General features: G+C 41.0%; 1 protein-coding gene across 5 annotated transcripts in view; it reads right to left on the reverse strand.

Annotated features, from left to right (window-relative positions):
- The window catches only part of Camsap2 (calmodulin regulated spectrin associated protein family member 2), a 76,815-nt gene that overhangs the window by 53,589 nt on the left and 4,382 nt on the right, over window positions 1–18,844 (reverse strand). For all 5 annotated transcript variants that reach the window (XM_021199223.2, XM_021199222.2, XM_029538233.1 and 2 more), the window contains exon 2: window positions 5,344–5,603. In XM_021199223.2, coding sequence (XP_021054882.1) covers window positions 5,344–5,603 — 260 coding nt within the window. The remainder of the gene's footprint in view (window positions 1–5,343; window positions 5,604–18,844) is intronic.

Consider the following 18,844-nt stretch of genomic DNA (forward strand, 5'->3'; position numbering starts at 1 on the left):
GGTCAGTGCTCGGTTTTTAAAAAACATGATTTTTAAAAATCTCACTTCTTTATGTACGGAGATAACCCTTTTGGAGGGTAAAATATTTCCACTGTCTGTGTTCTAGCTACAACCTCACTGACCCTGCCTTGAGGATATAATATAATAAAACAGTGTGCAAGAGGGCTAGATAGTGGTTTACACCTACAATTCCAGAATTCAAAAGGTTTGAGGCAGGAGGATTGCTCTGAGATCATTAAAGAGCATTTAAGATGATTTTTGGCCAGCTTGGCCTAAGTAGCAAGACTCTGCCCACCTTCCCACTAAAACCATTCTAAGTAAATATTAACAAGTAAATAAATAAAGCTTTCCTTATAAGACTTTTGGCATTTCAGAAGACAACATCTTTATAAAGATTTATTAATTTTTTTCTATGTATATGAATACACTGTTGCTGTCTTCAGACACACCAGAAGGCGGCATCGGATCCCATTACAGATGGTTGTGAGCCACCATGTGGTTGATGGGAACTGAACTCAGAACCAGTCAGTGCTCTTAACCGCTGAGCCATCTCTCCAGCCCCCCAGAAGAGAACATTTGAGGCCTTACTTATCAATGACAGATCACCCCATTTTAATTACCACTAAGTAAACAGAATAAGCTACTTCTCCGTTTTATTATTATTCATTTTTGTACTCATCAATATAAGATCTAGGGGCTGGAAATGTAGCTCAGATGGGAGCTTGCCTAACATGGGAAGACCTAGATTTGATGCCCACCACTGACAAGCCAGGTTGATGTGGTTGCTGCCTGTGATCCAGCACCAGGGAGCTGTATGCAGAAGGATCAGAAGTTTACAGATACTCTGGAAAACATGAGGCTGAGTCTTTGAAATATAATTGAATGAAAAACAGGGAAAAGAAATTAAATACCTTGATTTATACAATAATGTTTGTTCCTAAAACAAAATCTGATTAAATAACAAACATTGTTATATAAGTCCTATTTAAAAATCAATCTCATTCATATATATATGCATATGCATGTGTATATATATATGTGTGTGTGTGTGTGTGTGTGTGTGTGTGTACATTTATTTAGAGTTTTATGGATATCAATTTTTTAAAATTTATTTTGTGTATATGAGTACACTGTAGCTGTCTTCAGACACACCAGAAGAAGGCATCAGATCCCATTATAGATGGTTGTAAGCCACCATGCGGTTGCTAGGAACTGAACTCAGGAAGAGCAGTTAGTGCTCTTAAACATGGAGCCATCTCTCCAGTCCTGCCAATTTTTTCCCTATATACATGCACAAATATGGCTGGAAATGAAGAAATTAATTCACAACCAAGAGTTTGATCTCTCACAGTCTCTAGTCTAGATGATACCTGGGTACATGTAATTCTAAAAACTGACTAGGTGTGGTGGAACAAGCCTTTAATTTCAGTATTAAGAGGCAGACACAGGTGGATCTCTGTGAGTTCAAGACCAGCCTGGTCTTCACAGTGAATTCTAGGACAGCCAAAGCTATGTAGAGACCCCATCTCAAACAAACAAAAACAAAAATAAAAATAAAAACCTACAAGTGTGCAAGTGTGCTTTAGAAAATACCAGCTCTGTCCAGATTCTAACTGGCTTTACCACAGAGCAGGGCACGCTTAGACAAGTTACTTAGCACTGATGAGCCCTCGCTGCTATTACAGGTACGACATAAAACTCTGGATTAGATAAACCTTTTCCATACATTCTTGAGCATATACATCACCTGCCCAAAAACACATTTTAAGAACCACATGATGCGTGGTGCTCTCCTGCAACTGCAGCGCTTGGGAGGCAGCAGCAGGAAGCTAAGCAGTGGGCAGAAAGCTTTAGACGGTTATTTACAGGATTCTTGAATTCAAGCATTCAGAAAATCCTTCAATATTTGTTCTCATTTTCTGTTTACTTAGATACTAACACAGAATACTCATTTCTCTTTATTCCATACACATAGAAACCACTTCAATGGCCATTTCCATTTGAACTTAAACTTCTCTCTAAGTTTTAAAATAGTGCATGTGATTATATACAAATATTACCAGTACAGAAATATATGAAATAGCAGGGAAAGTTCAATTCATCTCTCTCACCGTATTTTAATCCCATTTTCCAGAGGAAACTAAAGGTTAGTCTGATGAATATTTTCACACTAGATACAATTGCAGGGAAGTTAACACAGTCTAGTGTGAGGTTCTAACAACCAACAATCAGAAGGAAGAGCCAAAACCAGGGAAGACAAATCATTTAAATTAGTTCTTTAAATATTATATTGTCTTAGACTTAAAGAAAGAAAGAAAGAAAGAAAGAAAGAAAGAAAGAAAGAAAGAAAGAAAGAAAGAAAGAAAGAAGGGGCTGGAGAGGTGGCTCGCCTGTCAGGAGCACCTGCTACTCTACAGAACACCATGGTCCCGAGCACCTGCATGGCTGGCCTCCCTTAGCTTAGGCAACTCCAATCTCAGGAGACCCAGTGACCACTCTGGCCTCTATAGGCACCAGGCATGAACCTGATGCACACATATACATGTGGGCAAAATACTCATATACAAAATATAAAGTCTTTTTTAAAAAAAGAATCTGAAAGAGCACTGCAAAATAATACTTCTGCTACTATTATATTCCCCAGCCCCCAAAGCTATGAGGCAGCACACAGAGATAAAGATACTAAACCCACTCAGCTTATTCAGAATTGCAAAGTGGTAGGATAAAGTACCAATACATGCAAGGTGAGTCAAAGAACTATCTAGCTGATACCTCTCAAAAGCAAGGCAAAGAAGCAACTAGTATTTTAAATAACTCCTATTTCATATTTAAAAAGGTTTTAAACAAAATTCTACTAGTAAAACGTTCTCATATAGGCTTTTAAAAGAGTAGTATAATATTACAATAGCAATTAAAATAAAAGTTACAATTGAAAAATCTTTAATTCTGACAAAAACTTGAAGTATACGATTAAAATACTGGTCCGTAATATGACACTGCAAAGGGTTAAGGTGATACAGTCTAATCTCAAGTTTTAACAGACCACAAGTCAGAGCCAGAAAAACAGGGAAAACTGTATGTTATTTAAATTGTCTTTAAATATTAAACATTCAAAGTTGTCAGCAGGCTTTGCGGGGTAAAAGAAATCTAAGTAATGCAATTAGCTACGCACCAAACTCTTTATCTGTAACTTAGTCTCCCAGTACCTTCATGTATATCTTCACACACACCAACAGCACTAGAAAAACTGTACAAAGTGTGGTCTGTCCGCTGCCTCCTTAAGGAGGACTGAGGCAGTGGGGTTACCCAGCCACACCTACCTGCCCTAAGTGCTGCTTCAGACTCTGCCGTGCGCTCCTAACCATCTGCGCAGCCTTAAAACTCCTAATTGTAAGTGGCTGCTGCTGCCATCTGGATCCAACTAAGACGGTAAACCCTGAAGAGCTAAATGTGGCATATTCACAAGCAGAATTTAATTATCCCTAGAGCTAGTGAATGCTTTACACATGACATGCACACACGTCCCCATGTCAGAGTAACCATGTGAGTCTGACGTCATTAGTGAGAACTGAAAATCTCTTCCATGAGAAAAGATCAATATCCTCAGTCTTCCTTATTTATTATACACTTGAATGACGTTACCCTTGAGAAGTAGTTCTCAATTCCTTAGAATATTAAAAGTAAGGTTTTAAAAGAGAGATAATAGCAGAAAGAGTGCAGTCATTTCCAGATAGTACCAGCCTTGGAGACTGTGTTCCCTCTTCCTGAGTCTTAACATACACCCTTTTACATACATGTCCTTCATCCTAAGACTACTATTCTCATGAAAATAATTTACATGACACTGCTTTCTTCCTTTTATCATTGTGTAAGTGTGGGTGTGTCTGCTTGTGTGCACACAGAGGCCACAGGATGGGTTGGGGCTCTGCTCCATCACTCTTACTCTTCCACACAGCCTCGCCCTGAAGTGGGAGCAAGGCTGGTGGCCAGTAAGCCCAGAGATGTGCTGGACCTATACCCCAGGATGTTGAGGTTACAGGGTGACATGATCACACCTGGCTTGTTTTATGTTGGTGCTGGGGATTTGAACTCAAGTCCTCTTACCCACTGAGCCATTTCACAAGACCTGCTTTTTAGTAACATTCTTGATGATACATGTATTTTGGAAAATGTACTTAGATTTAATAAATGTATTTAGATTTATGTCTTCAGATTATCCATGACTCCCTGCATACTTATCCCAGACCCACTTAGAAACCTTCTATATGTATGTTGTACAAGAAATGAGTTAATGGTTGTTAAATAAGCTAAAATATCTAATGTGCAAGAGTTTTACCATGACTGAAGCATATAAATGCTTATATTTGTCATTTTTTCCAATTTTCCCATTACATTTTTAAATGTGCACTGGTGCATTCTACATGTATGTCTGTGTGAGGGTGTGAGATCCCCTGGAACTAGAGCCATAGAAAGTTGTGAGCTGCCATGTGGGGGCTAGGAACCAAACCCGAGTCCTCTTGAGTTTGGCTCCAGCCAGTGCTCTTAACTGCTGAGCCATCTCTCTAGCCCCTTCCCGTTACATGTTTAAATATTATTTTTGTGTGTGCATATGTATGTATGCATAGGTGTACACACGTGGAAGCCAAAGTAGGGTGTCAGGTATCCACATCTAACACCCTCCGTCTTTGAGGCAGGGTCTCTCACTGAGCTCTAACTGTTTTGGCTAGGCTATTAACTCAGCAAGCACCAGCAACCCTCCTAACTCTGTCCCCTCAATGACAGTCACAGGCCTGCAGAGGACGACGGCTGGCCTTTAACGTGGCTGCTGGGATGCAAACTCTGCCTCTCATGCTTGCTCAGAGCAAGTACTCACATGTGTGAGCTATTTTCTCCAGTACCTTACATGTATTGTGTTGCTCTGGGAGTGAAACCCAGGCAAGGCCTTTAACCGCCAGGCAAACATTCTAATATTTAGCTACAGCCCCTCCCCACTGCAGAAAAATTTACAAATCCAAATTCTTGCCTTACAAAAATAGTCAAGGATACATTTTCCACTTCTTATAGCTAATCCCTAAGACAAGAAAGTTTTTAAATAAAGTAAAATTATTTCATAATAATTTGAATTTACATAATTGTTTCTTCTAGGCATTTGATGGAAACAAATATTCCAAAATAGTTTATCAAAATCTTCCTTCACTTAGAAATAAATGATGACTTTTAAACTCTAGGTGTAGATACAGGTGCCATAAAGTATTTCAAACATTATTTCCTTCTATTTTATAGTACAATTCACTAAAGTATGCATTTCAAACTTGAAATAACCTTAGGTATGTAAAGCCTTACCATCTGTATGGGTTTCTTGTGGAGATCTCGTTCAGTTACCAGTTTTTCCTGGTCAGTGACATACAGGCCTTTCTGTGCTAATGCCTGGATCACAGCATCGTGGCCCAGGAGGGGCTTCGCAGCATCACTCTTGAGAATGAGACTTCCAGCGCGACAATACAGCTCAGCTGACAGAAGCAGGTTAACGACAGGGGGCTTGATGTGTTCCTGGTCATACTGGTCTGTGTAAAATGGTTCGCCAAGCTCCTCGGGCACATTTTCTATAAAGGTTAAGAAAACAATTTTTTTCATATTTTTGTAAAATTTCTACCTAAAAAACCCCACATCGCTTAAAAAATTACTACAGACCTTGAGATGCTTTCTAAAAATATCAATATTCCTTTAACAGACAAGATGATACTTTTGTTTATTTGTTTTTCTACCTAGGTTTAAGATATAAAAGGAAAGATACAAATTTCCTTTATAGAAGATATGGCTGTGAGTTATTCAACAGGAAAAGTGAACAAGGAGAAAGTCTTCAGAGTGTGGTGACCCATGAAGGCATGCCCCCCATTCAGTGTGTCAAGTAGGTTCTTAAACCTGCCAGTTACTAGTTATAGTCAGTCACTCAGTCTCTCTAAAGACCGCTTGCTGCCGATGTCATCTGACAGGAGAAATACTTTGCCCAAAGTTTAACAGCTACTGCATGGGAGAACTGAGACTGCCCAATGAATCTGGTCCTTTTTCCTTAAGTCCCCTAGCCCCTGCACCAGTCTTTGTCCCTTTTTGCTGAGACAACTGAAGTTACTGAGGGGAACTATTAGTAATAATAATAGTTAACATTAATCTAATAATAGTTACAACTATTATTTAGCTAAGATCTTCTGTTTAAAATCTTTCAATCAATACTGGTGACTATAAAAATCATAGATTAATGGAACATTATTTTACATGGGTAAGGAAATAAATTTGAAGCCCATAGTGAGTACAGAGAAGATATGATATTGCTAAAACAATCAGAAAGTACCCAGGCATACAAGAGATCAAGGTAAAAATCAAAAATGATGAAATCGAGGTTATATGTAAAGTGTAGTGGTTTGATTGAAAATGTCCTCCATAGACTCTTTGAACCCTTGGTCTCAGTTGGTGGCATGTTTAGAAGATGCAGCCTTGTTGAAGGAAGTATGTCACTGGGACGGGCTTTAAGAGAAAAAAGCCTCCCCTACATGTAGTTTGTTCTCTGCTTTCTCAGCTTCCTGTCCCTACTGCCACGCCTGCCTCTTGCTGCTGTGCCTCGCTGCTGTGCCTCCTTGCCGTGATAAACTCTTACCCATCTGGAAACATACCATGTTTTACTGCAGCAACAGAAAAGTAACTGGTGGTGTGAGTAGGAATGGGCCCTGAGTCTGAATGCTCGGCCACTATTAGGAGGTGTCCTTGTTGAAGTAGAAGTTGCCTTGTTGAAGAAAGTGTGTCACTGTGGAGGTGGGTGAGGTCTCTATGCTCGGGCAACACCCAGTGTGTAATACAGTCTCCTGCTGCTGCCTATAGATCAAGACATAAACCTCAGCTCCTCCAGCACCATGTCTGCCTGCACACTGCCACACTTCCTGCCATGGAGATAAAGGACTGAACCTCTAAAACTGAAAGCCAGACCCAATTAAATATTTCTCTTTATAAGAGTTGCCACAGTCATGTTGTCTCTTCACAGCAATAAAACCCAAACTAAGACAGTAACCAATAGAGAAAGCATGGTAGTATTATAGAAAAATGAGAATCAGAAGCTGCACTAATTCTGGAAGAAAGGGTAAGCTCAGTTTTAGACATGTTAAGTTTGAAACAACAGCAAAAATATCCAAATAGAAATGCCCAGTGAGCAGCAGAAAATATAGGACTCAGAAAGAGGTCAGAGCAAAAATATCATTCACGTTTAATAATTAAAAGCATCTCCGTCCTTCCTAGCTGCTTATCCACCCAATAGTGAGGCGAATTTAAATTCAACATAGGGCTCAGTATTGTAAACTTCAGACTTCAGTGGTGGTACTATATTTTAGTACCAGAGTACCTAAATGTAAGCTACTAACATAGCAGAAAAACTATTAAAGAAAAAAATATTATTAAAAAAAAAGAAAAAAGAAAAACATACTAAAACAATTGTTATGAAATATATGAATGGGTATTTTATTTCCTATAATAGCAGTAAAATTGATTAACATAGGTAATCTTGACATCTAAACACTGGCCAATGCAAAAATAAACAGACAAACAATAGTGAGTGACCAGGATTGCAAGCTTATCGGCCTTACAATCTTAGTTAGGGTTCTATTGCTGTGATAGAAGGACCAAAGGCAGTTTGGGGAGGAAAGGGTTTACTTCAGTCTTCGGTTCCATACTACTGATCATCACTGAGGGAAGTCAAGGCAGGAACCTAGATGCAGGAACGGATGCACAGGTCATGGAGGAGTGCTGCCTACTAGCCTGCTCCTCACAGCTTGCCTAGCTTGCTTTCTTAGAGCACCTAGGACCATCAGCACATGGGTAGTAGTGAGCTGGGCCTTCCTACATTAATCATCGACCAAGAAAATGCACCACAGACTTGCCAGGTCAATCTGGTGGAGGCATTTCTCAACTGAAGTCCCTGCTTCCCAAATTACACTAGCTTGGTCAAGTTGACATAAACTAGCTGGTACACACATATATCCATACATCCATGTAACGTTTACTTAATGGTTTCACATCCACTCATACATTTTCATACACAGTGAAAATCTTAGTGAAACAGATAAGCAGATAATGTACCAATTAAATAACAGAAGTAAATACTAAGAACATTGTCTGTGTCAGGCATTGCACTAAACATGAATCCTAGCAACCTTTTTGTATATGTGCTTAACAGATAAACTTAAGAAGCTATCTTGCCCCAAGACATGCAGCTATAAATACAGAAATCTAGCTCACCACAGCTGGAGTTGCCTGCAGTGACCCTACACAAGGCTGGGCCTGTAACAGTAAGCCATTTATCTCACAGGGCCCTGCCCTCCTTGGCTACTCATAGATTCTGGGAGAACAGACATTGCCTCTAGTTGTATATGCCACTGAGTCAGCCCATGAGGTTCCAATAAATAGCTCGAAACCCCTGGTCACACTCATGGTCCTGGTTAAACTCACCAAGTCACCAAACAAAATGAATGGGAGCAAAAAGGACTCATAGGAAGAGGTATGGGCAGGAGGTCAAAAGGATTGTGGGTAAGAGGTCAGAAGGATTGGGGTTTCAAAGAGAGTGGGAGATGGCAGTAATCCGTTCTGGGATGACAAGTGTGAGCACCACCACACCACCTAAAACAAACCCTCAAAGACATTCTCAAGAACAGACTCAAAACCGATTACAATGGACTATGTTTTATTTTTCAAAAATGGAATTGCTTACTTTTTGAAAAATGAGGGGGAAGGCCAGGGCCAAGTAGTGGGAGTGGGTGGGTAGGGGAGCGGGGTATAGGGAACTTTCGGGATAGCATTTGAAATGTAAATAAAGAAAATAATAATAAAAAAAATTTTAAAAAAAGAAAAATGACATATTAGAAAAGAAATGGGCAAAAACAAGTAGAATGTTTCATTCTTTTCTGAACTCAAGAATAAAAGCAAAAACAATCGTAATTATAGAACATGAGTGAGAGCACCAGGAGAGGTAGCTGCAAAGGATATGAGACAAGGTTTTCGCCTGTGCCTGGTCTTTAGCAGCACTGTGTCAATCATGTTAGCACTGCCCTGACTGGACTAGGTGTTGCAACTCACGGGCTTTGGCCCTGCTTGAGCCCAGTGGCCGAAGTGGGACAGTTGCTCAGGTGGGGGGGGGGGGGGAGCCAGGGCAGCTGCTGATCTCACTGCACTGATGTACTGCAAGTGGAGCAAACTTCTCACAGCAATAAGAGGCAGGAGGGGAAGAGAATGCCTTACTTTTCAAATCTTAAAAAAGTTTCTAAAACAATTGCAAACACTGAATATACAAATTTTTAAAACCTTCAATTAAAGGTAAGACAAACTCTGACCTGAAAAACATAAAAAAGCAGCCACTAACAGGAGAGAAACTCACAGTACCAGGAATCTAAGAAAGCTACAATTAAAGAATATTTTAAAAAGCTGGGAAGACAGTTCGGTGAGTAAGCGGCTGGCGGCTAACCCTGACAACCTGAGTCTGATCTGTAACCACAGGACTTCTAAGACAAGATAGGAGGCAGAGATGGGAGAAGAGGTCAGAAGTTCACAAGCCAGCTAGCCTGAGGAAAGTGGCAGGAACAAGAGAGTACCTGTTCCAACAGGGTGAGCATTAAGAGCCAACTCCCCAAAGTCGGAGTTTAGCAATTTTAATTACCCCCTAACATTTTACATCACACTTTCTGCCTACTCCCACCCTAATGTCCTGTGTCACTAGTGCACTATGACATAGAAGAGGCACTTGACAAGTTACTAAAATAAAGTACATCCCCTAAACACAGACAGAATCCATTAAAAAGTCCTTCCTGCTCTGAACTTTATTACCAAGCAATGTGTTGAGTGCTGTGCGCATACTGTGCTTGAGCTGTACAGCATTCTCAAGCGTAGGTCCCCCTTCCCACTTCCATTACCCTGAGACCTGAGGTCTTTCACACACCAGATCCTTATATCTGCAGCAACACACTTAATTCACTTCGATGCTGCAGAGACACCTCAAACTCACAGCAGGAGGCAGGTTTCTCCATGACCAAGGGGTTACAATATGATGAAGACTAGAAGGAATTTTGGTGTTATATGAAATGGTAAAGGATTAAACATGGAGAAAGAAACATGTAGCTATATGTTCTGTGTATTGGCTTTCTGGTAAATTAACATTCCACAAACAATAAACATAGATTCTTAGAATCTAGTATTTTCCCATCAAAACCTGATACAGATAAAGTGCAGGCTAGCACACACAGGTAATAAGTATGTGTGAGCATGAATGCCAGGGGGCAGGAGATGCTGTACATGATGCAGCTATGTCAAGGGACATAGGATCCAGATAGAAACAAATCCTACTGGCTAAACCTAGGGCGACTTGAGTTACAATAAAATGCCTAATAAAGTAATGTAATTCATTATATTCCTTGTAACAGAGTAACAACTAATAAATGGGGAGAAATGATGGCAATAATCAATAGTTATAATAGATTCAGGCAAAATCAGTACTTGATGCTAAAATAGTAGATGCAAGATTACGATGAATCCCTATGAATTATTGACTAAAAATGGGGGGGGGGAAAAGTGGGGCTGGAAAGCTGGCTCAGTGGTTAAAAGCATAGGCGGTTTTTGCAGAAGACCTGGGTTGAATTTCAGCATTCACATGGAAGCTCACAATCATCTGCAATTCCACTTCCTGGGGATCCAGCATCCTCTTAACCTCTTCTGGTAGCAGGCACATGCATGGTGTGCAGACATCCATGCAGGCCAGACATTCATACATATAAGAGAAAACTAAATCTTTTATTTAAAAATGTAAAGAATGGTAGCTGGGTGTGGTGGCACACGCCTTGAATCCCAGCACTCTGGAGGCAGAGGCAGGTGGATTTCTGAGTTTGAGGCCAGCCTGGTCTACAGCGTGAGTTCCAGGACAGCCAGAGCTACACAGAGAAACCCTGTCCCGAAAAACCAAAAATAAATAAATAAATAAATAATAAGAATGTAAAGAATCATTTTATAGTGAAGTAAGCCAGCAGATGATCATAATAAACACCTCTGACAAACACCACGTGTCATGTGATCTGATTTACGGAGAATACATGTCTTTGTGGTAGTTTTGCCAGATTTGTAATAACTTCAATCATTACAACATTAGATAAATCCAAGTTCAGTGACATTCTGTAATTAGCTGACCCATTTTTTTCCAAGATAAAAGTGCATTTTAATAAAAACCATCCACACTGAAGGTTCACATACTGGGGGATAATGGAGAAAGGAGCTACCGCTTCTCTCCCCCAACCGCAAACCTTCCTGGCATCACCACAAAGGAGATGCTGTCAAGTCACTCTGACCTTGGGAGGAAAGTAGTGGGTAAGGAAAATTTCTTTTATGAACATGGTTCCTTTGGGGTTATTTGGCTTGTCTTCAAATGCTGAGACCCTGTGGAATGCAAAGACAGTTCTACGAAAAGAGGAACAGAACACATCTGCTGTAGGACAGCTGTGGGTGGTGCTGGGACTGTAAGAGGGATGTATGGAGAGAAAAGAAGGTGAGAAAGGAAGTCAAGGAGGCTAGAGGTACCACAAGGGACATGGTCTCTCACGCCTGCGTTTCTATCAGCTTAACTGAGGCAGATCTCTGTGCCCTGTTTGTCCAGTCCAGGCACTCCTATACTGGGCCACAGCCAGAGCCCATGCCAGGACCTCATCACCATTCTGGTCACTCAGAGCCAAGGTGGAGGGAGACATCTGCTGAAGGAAGGCCAGCATTCCAGAGCTCTGAGGAGCAACACACAGGAAGACGTGAGCCAGTCAACTCCCATAGAAAACTGGCTGCTTTTAACAGGCACACATCGTAAGGTAGTTTGGCAAGGACTAGCATAAAGCCTAAGGAAAAAGCTGGAAGCTCGGCTCAGCAGTAGCTCGGTGCTTGTGGCTTCAAAATGCTCATGTCATGACAAACTACAGAACTAATAAAGACTAAACATGAATTTAAACACACTAAATACAACGCATGACCCTGAATTTGATCCTCCAATGAGAAAAAAAAAATAGAAATAATTAACACTGAAACAAAACTGAACATGAGCTGTGCACTAGAAAATATATCATAGTTAATTTCCTGATCTCTTCATGGAGATTACCTAACAGAATTCACTTACTTTTAAAAAAATACAGTGAAATATTTAGGTGCAAATTGGGGTACAATGCCCCAATTACACAGTCAAATACCAAAGTCACATATATTTGTATCTGTATTTATCTACACAGGTACAACACATATAGAGAAATAATGTATACATGTATTTGTGTAGCAGGAGGGAAGGGAGACCTTCCAGAGTTTCACACACCAATGAAAGATAGTATTTACCTAACAGTACAAACCAGAAACCTAGGAGGTTGTCATTATTATTTCCCTCTCAGCCCTCAAAACAATTCAGAAGCCAGTCCATGTCAGCTAACATCTCTCTGGTCCATGTGATCAGCACTGTTCATCTCAATTCATCTATATTTATTGCTAGTTTGTCTTCCCATCTTCACTCTAAAGCCCTCCCTCCATGCATACCTACTTGGGGCTGAGACAGGAATAGCTCAGTGAGTAAAATGTTTGCCATGCAAGCAAAGAAACCCGAGTTCACATCCCAGAACCTGTGTAAAAAGCATGACAGCATACACCTCTAACTCCAGTGCTTGGGGTTGGGGGTGAGTAGGGAGGAGACAGCTGGGTCCTGGGGGTTTTGGTGTCAAGCCAACATAACCAAAGCATCACGCTCCAGCTTCAGAGAGCCTGTCTTTAAAGATAAGGTGAAGCGCAATAGAACAAGATACTTAATGCTAACCTCTGTGAAAGCACCTGTACATAAGCACATGCGCGCGCGCACACACACACACACACACACACTTTAATTAATTAAAATAAAATTTAACATTAAGTCATTCTCTCTAGTCAAACTGCTTAATTCACATAAGCAAATTCATGGCACAGACCCCATCCATCCCAAGGATTTTCAATTATTTTTACTTCTGTAAGAATTAAAATCCTTCCTCTTGCCTGCAAGAAAATGATCGTATCTCTGCCAGCCACACTCAGCTCCTAGGAACCAGTTCTGTCTACTACAGAGTCTTTGCACATTCTGGTCATCCATGCTGCAGTGTTCTTTCTTCCTATTCTTTATACCCATTTAGATTCCCAGGGTCCAGTGATTCATTCAACTTGGTCCAGTTTCCCCTTTTTTTAAAAAAAGGGAAGAATGCACCATTTACCCTGCCTTCCTTATATCTCAATGTGCCTTTACTTTTATGACTATTGGATTCTATTATAAAACATGAGTGCATTTGCAGTTTGTGAAATGTGTTAAGATATTTCAAGTAAGAAAAAGTTGAGCAAGCAGAGACTTAGTAGAATGTACTGGAGTTGTTAGGAGTATAAGTATAACAAACAGAGAGAACGGAAAAAATAAAGATACCCTCATGTCCACGAAGCACCTAGATACTGAATATTCAGGCTACAGATATATACACATACATGGTTCTTAATATTTATGATACAGCAAATATGCAGAGAGAGAAAAGGTCTATAAAGATTAATATTCATGAGTCCTTAATCCAGTCATCCAGCAATGATGCCCATTTTGGCCTATACATTTGCTACCCAAAGAACACAAAATCCATGACTATTAATCAAGCTTCCTGGTAAGCTTCAACTGTGGCAGACATGCTCATTCCATGTATCAGTGGCCTTTGTCTCCCTCCCTAAGGAGCTCCTTGGAATTTCATTTCTTGTCCTGATCCCCTTACCAACGGCAGGGAAAGCTAAAGTGGCAGAAAAGATAGGCACAGAAATAGTGTCTCTAACAGAATTTGAAATATGGCCCTTCCACCTTGTCCTAAGTATCTTAACTAGCTCATCTTTTTCCTTTTGCTTCTTCCTGTAAATCGACTTAACAAGTCATGAGAGGTAAGCATTTCAAGTTACTTTGTCTGCTTTCTGTCCCCAGAACTCTGGGGTGGGCGGCCCGGTGTATGCTTAGAGGTTATTAACGTGTGAGGGTGATTCCCACAAAGCACCCAGGGCAACCAAACAACACAGAGAAGTTTATTTTGAAAGGAGCACCCCAACGAACAAAAGAAGATAGCATGACAGAATCACAGCCAGATATGAAGTGTCGCCTGTTACACAAAACCTACCTACACAGTATACAATTAAAAAACATCTGAATGTAATCAATTCAATAAAACTAATTATCAACTTAGAAACACAGAAGGAAAAAGAAACTTGTTAAATAATTTTTGGAATTTGAAGAATAAAGCATTTCACTAAGCCAGGTGGACATGCCTACAAAGCTCCGACCTGGGAGGTAGCAGGAGAACCAGGAGCTAAAGGTCATCCCTGGCTACGGATGTACAAGGCCAGACTGGGCTGCATAAGACTGTCTCAAAACAGGGCTGGTGAGATGGCTCAGTGGGTAAGAGCACCCAGACTGCTCTTCTGAAGGTCCTGAGTTCAAATCCCAGCAACCACATGGTGGCTCATAACCATCTGTAACAAGATCTGACTCCCTCCTCTGGAGTGTCTGAAGACAGCTACAGTGTACTTACATATAATAAATAAATTAAAAAAAAAAAAAAAGACTGTCTCAAAACAACAAAATCCAAGACGACTTCTTATCAGCATGTAGTGTGTTAAACACCATTACAAAACTTGAGCTCTTGAGGCGCCCCATCCTTCTTCCACCCCTGACCTCTGTGCTAGCCTGTTCCTGACTGTAGCTTCCTACGAAACTCTTTTTACCTTTCATATCCCATGTGTCCCACACACCATCCATCCTTCCTCATCATCTGATATTATTATCCTCTCTTGGACTCCTTTCCAGAAGTTTAGGCTCCTCCCACATTCACAGCTATATATATGTGGGTTTTGTTTTTACATATATGCATGCCTACATCATTATAGGCTAGGATTTGGACATGTAAAAGAATGAATTGTCTGTTTTTCTGAGTCTAAGTGACTGCATTTAATATTATACTTTCCAGACTCACCTGTTTGTTCTTTACCAACGTCACAACTCCTTTATGCTAAAGCTGAGTAACATCCCACTGTGTACGTGCACCACATGCCATCAGCACCCATCTGTTGATGAGCATTTAGGGTGCGTCCATTTCCCTACTCTCATAAGTAATAAACATGGATATGCAAGTGCCTCTGTGAAGGATAACGAGGTCTTTGGGTTCATTTTCAGGAGTAGTACAGTTGAAACCCAAGAAATTATGTTGAACAGTCTCCTTTTTCCAACAAGCAAATTGCAAGAAAGACAAAATGAAACAGAGGAGAGTCTATATATTTAAAAAAGAAAAACAAAGAAACTTAAACCATAAGGACCTTTCACAGATCCCAACAAGAACTTGGCAGTGGTGGTGCACACCTTTAATCCCAGCGCTTGGGAGGCAGAAGCAGGCAGATTTCTGAGTTCAAGGTCGGCCTGGTCTACAGAGTGAGTTTCAGGGCAGCCAGGGCTGCCCTGTCTTGAAAAACCAAAAAATAAAGATAAAAGAAGATATGAAACAGTAAGAGATGCTAATGCTCGGCTATGGGGCGGGGCCTGTGGTGCCGGCAGTAAGATGGTGACATTACAGTGAGATGGTGACAGATAAAGCAGTATCTGAGATTTGCTTCAAACGCTTGGTGGGATGCAAGTGTTTCCAGAGGAATCAAGACTGGCCACAAGTTCATGACTTCAGAGGTAATGAGTCCAAAAAGTTTACTGTTACTATGCATAGATGAGATACCATCAAATGGTTTTAAGAAAAAGGCAAGAAAAGACTGCAGAACTTTCACGTAATAATCAGGAAAGGGCTCTATCTGTGGTTTCTGGCTGAGGCCTGGACCACCTATAGCTATTTTGTACCATGATACCCAGAGAATGAGATCTTCCCCTGATGGAAGACAGTTAAAGGAACCAAGGAAAAATAATTAAAACAAAGTAAGCACCCACTCAATTCAAATCCAAATCCCTCCTACTTTAGGACCTTGTAGTTTTATAAACCAATAAACCCTCTTTATTGTCAGCCTGTTTGAATGGGGTTTCCATTAACCAAAAATGAAATGACCTCCTATCCACTTCTGATCTAGTCTCAATTGTCTGTACTCACCAGCTCTAACATCCATGGGTCCCCCCATCTGTCTGTACTCACCAGCTCTAACATCCAATGGATCCCATCATAACTTTTAGTCCTACTCAAACCCATTTTCTATGCTATGTCCAATATTTCATTTTTTATGGTGATATGCATGTAACACAAAATACACCTTTCAGCTTTTAAAGTTGTACTGCATGAGAGCTTCTGGAAATGATGTCTGACGCTATGACCTTGCACAGAACAAAGCTGAGTAGGTCAGGGTCCAGGTGGGAAGGAAAATTTTCACTAGATTTATCTGGATGGCCAAAGATTATGTAATGAGCCTCTCCATGCCTGTTTCTTCTTTTATTAACAAAAAAAAAAAAAAGGGGGGGGGACTATACTTCCTAACCTCTTTCTTTCAATGTGGATATTGTTTGCACCTTAATGTAAAGTTGACAATGTGTTCTGACTTTCCAGCAGGTGTAGAGAATACTTTCAGCATTTGAACAAGAACTGAGGACACTGATGGAATAGAGAATTATCTGACAATAGCTCTACAGTTGGGAAACCCTGACAAAGACTTAGGTAAAGAAATAACCTATCTGCTCAACAGAGTTGTTCTCAGAACTAAACAAAAAATTGATATATGATGCTCTGAGGCACTATTCCCATTTACGGCTCTTACCCTGACTATACTGCAGCTAGACTTTCACCTTAGCTTAAAACCAGTTTGTCAAACCACCTTTCTTCCCAGGACTTCAGGGTTAGTATCTTTTCTTCTAAAACACTTAAACATTTATTTGATCATTGACTTATTTATTTGGGGTGGGGGAGGCTTATGTCACGGTGTGCCTGTGAAGGTCACAGAAGGACTTGCCAGAATCAGTTATCCGCTCCTACCGTGTAGTTCCTATGGATCAAACTCAGGTTGTTAGGACTTAAACTGAGGGCCTTTACCCGCTAGCCATCTCACTGGCCGATGTGCTTCCACAGTACAGTCCTTAACTGACCGCCCCTGCCCTGCCCCTGCCCCTGCCCCTCTGCCCCTCTGCCCCTCTGCCCCCCTGCCCCTCTGCCCCTCTGCGCCCCTGCCCCTGCCTCTGCCTCCTTTTAAGCACTCACTCTTCAAAACTGTCCTCAACTTTTTCCTTGTCCTCCGCAATCACATCTCCTCAGAACAGCAAACTGTTATTTCTAGACCCAGCTTGAGCCATACTGCAGTCTTACCTTTATTTGTGACTATCTACTTTACTAGACTTCCCAGAAAACATACTTGGACTTACACTTAGCTCAAGAACATAAAAACATGGGGGCTGGAGAGATGGCTCAGCGGTTAAGAGCACTGGGTGCTTGCTCTTCCAGAGGTCCCAAGTTCAATTCCCAGCAACCACATGGTGGCTCATAATCATTCATAAAGAGAGCTGGTGCCCTCTTCTGGATTGCAGGCATACACACCAGCAGAACGCTGTACACATAATAAATAAATAAAACTTAAAAAAATAATAAGATAAAAACATCTTTCTCTCCATTAACTGGTATCACAATTTACTTTCCTAGTCAAGAAGTCTCCAAGTTTCACTTTCTCTGATTCCTCAGGCGGCCTTATCCTCATTTATACTCTTCAAAGCAGTCACCCACTTATCCCAAATTCAGTCTTCTAGAAATACTAAGGATTGGATTTCTTCTGCCACTTGTCTCTTTTCCATCCCTTTGGCACATGTAAAATAGTTCTTATCTATTAAGAGTGCACACACAAGCCAGACTTCCCTGGTTCTGATCCCAGTTCCATTACTTGGATGCCTTTGGATGAGCTCCTGAACCCTGTAAACTGGGATGATTAATAGTTTCCGCCTCTTAAGGCCATCATGAGAATTAAAATAAGATACTATGTGTGACATGTGTGACAAACAGTAAGTGCTCAATAATGCAGTCGATTTATTATTGTATCCACCCCATTTTGAGCCCTTATCACCTCTTGCCCAAATTCTTGCAATAACGTCCCAAATGGCCTCAGCCTCTGCTCCGTGTCTTCTTTTCACCTCATGGCTACCCAATGCTCTAACAATCCCTGTAAATACCTGAGAGTCAGGACTTCTATAGGATTATAACAATATCTGCTGGTACTTAACAGAAATGTAACAAATTATACTTCCACCAGCAAATGATTTGGTACCACTAACTAGATGAAATAAGGAAAAAAGGGGCTGGGAGGATGGCTCTGTTTAAGTAAAAGTGCTTGTTGAACAAGCATGACGATCTGAGTTTGGATCCCCCAAAACAAAACAAAACAAAAACCCAGCCAGGGTTGGTGGGGGCATGGACCTACCATCCCAGCACCTAGATGGGGGTGGGGGGGTGGGGGGGAAGATCCCTGGGGCTTGCAAGCTAGACTGCAAAACTGCAGGTTCAATGAGAAAACTTGTCTCAAAGAGCAGAGCGTGATTCTGCCTATGTGCCAACGGGAAGGAAAAGAGGCAAAGTCACATGCACACATGGAAACACACACACAAAACCGAAATTTAGCTACTAAAGTTAACACGATAAACTGACACAACAAAATGAGCCTAAAGGTGGGTATCAAGGCTCACCTGTGCAATCTCAGCAGTCAAGAGGCCAAATAGAGCTGGGTAGTGGTGGCGCACGCCTTTAATCCCAGCACTCGGGAGGCAGAGGCAGGCGGATTTCTGAGTTCGAGGCCAGCCTGGTCTACA

This window comes from Mus pahari, chromosome 5 (genome assembly GCF_900095145.1).
Source record: "Mus pahari chromosome 5, PAHARI_EIJ_v1.1, whole genome shotgun sequence".
Taxonomy (NCBI): Eukaryota; Metazoa; Chordata; class Mammalia; order Rodentia; family Muridae; genus Mus; species Mus pahari.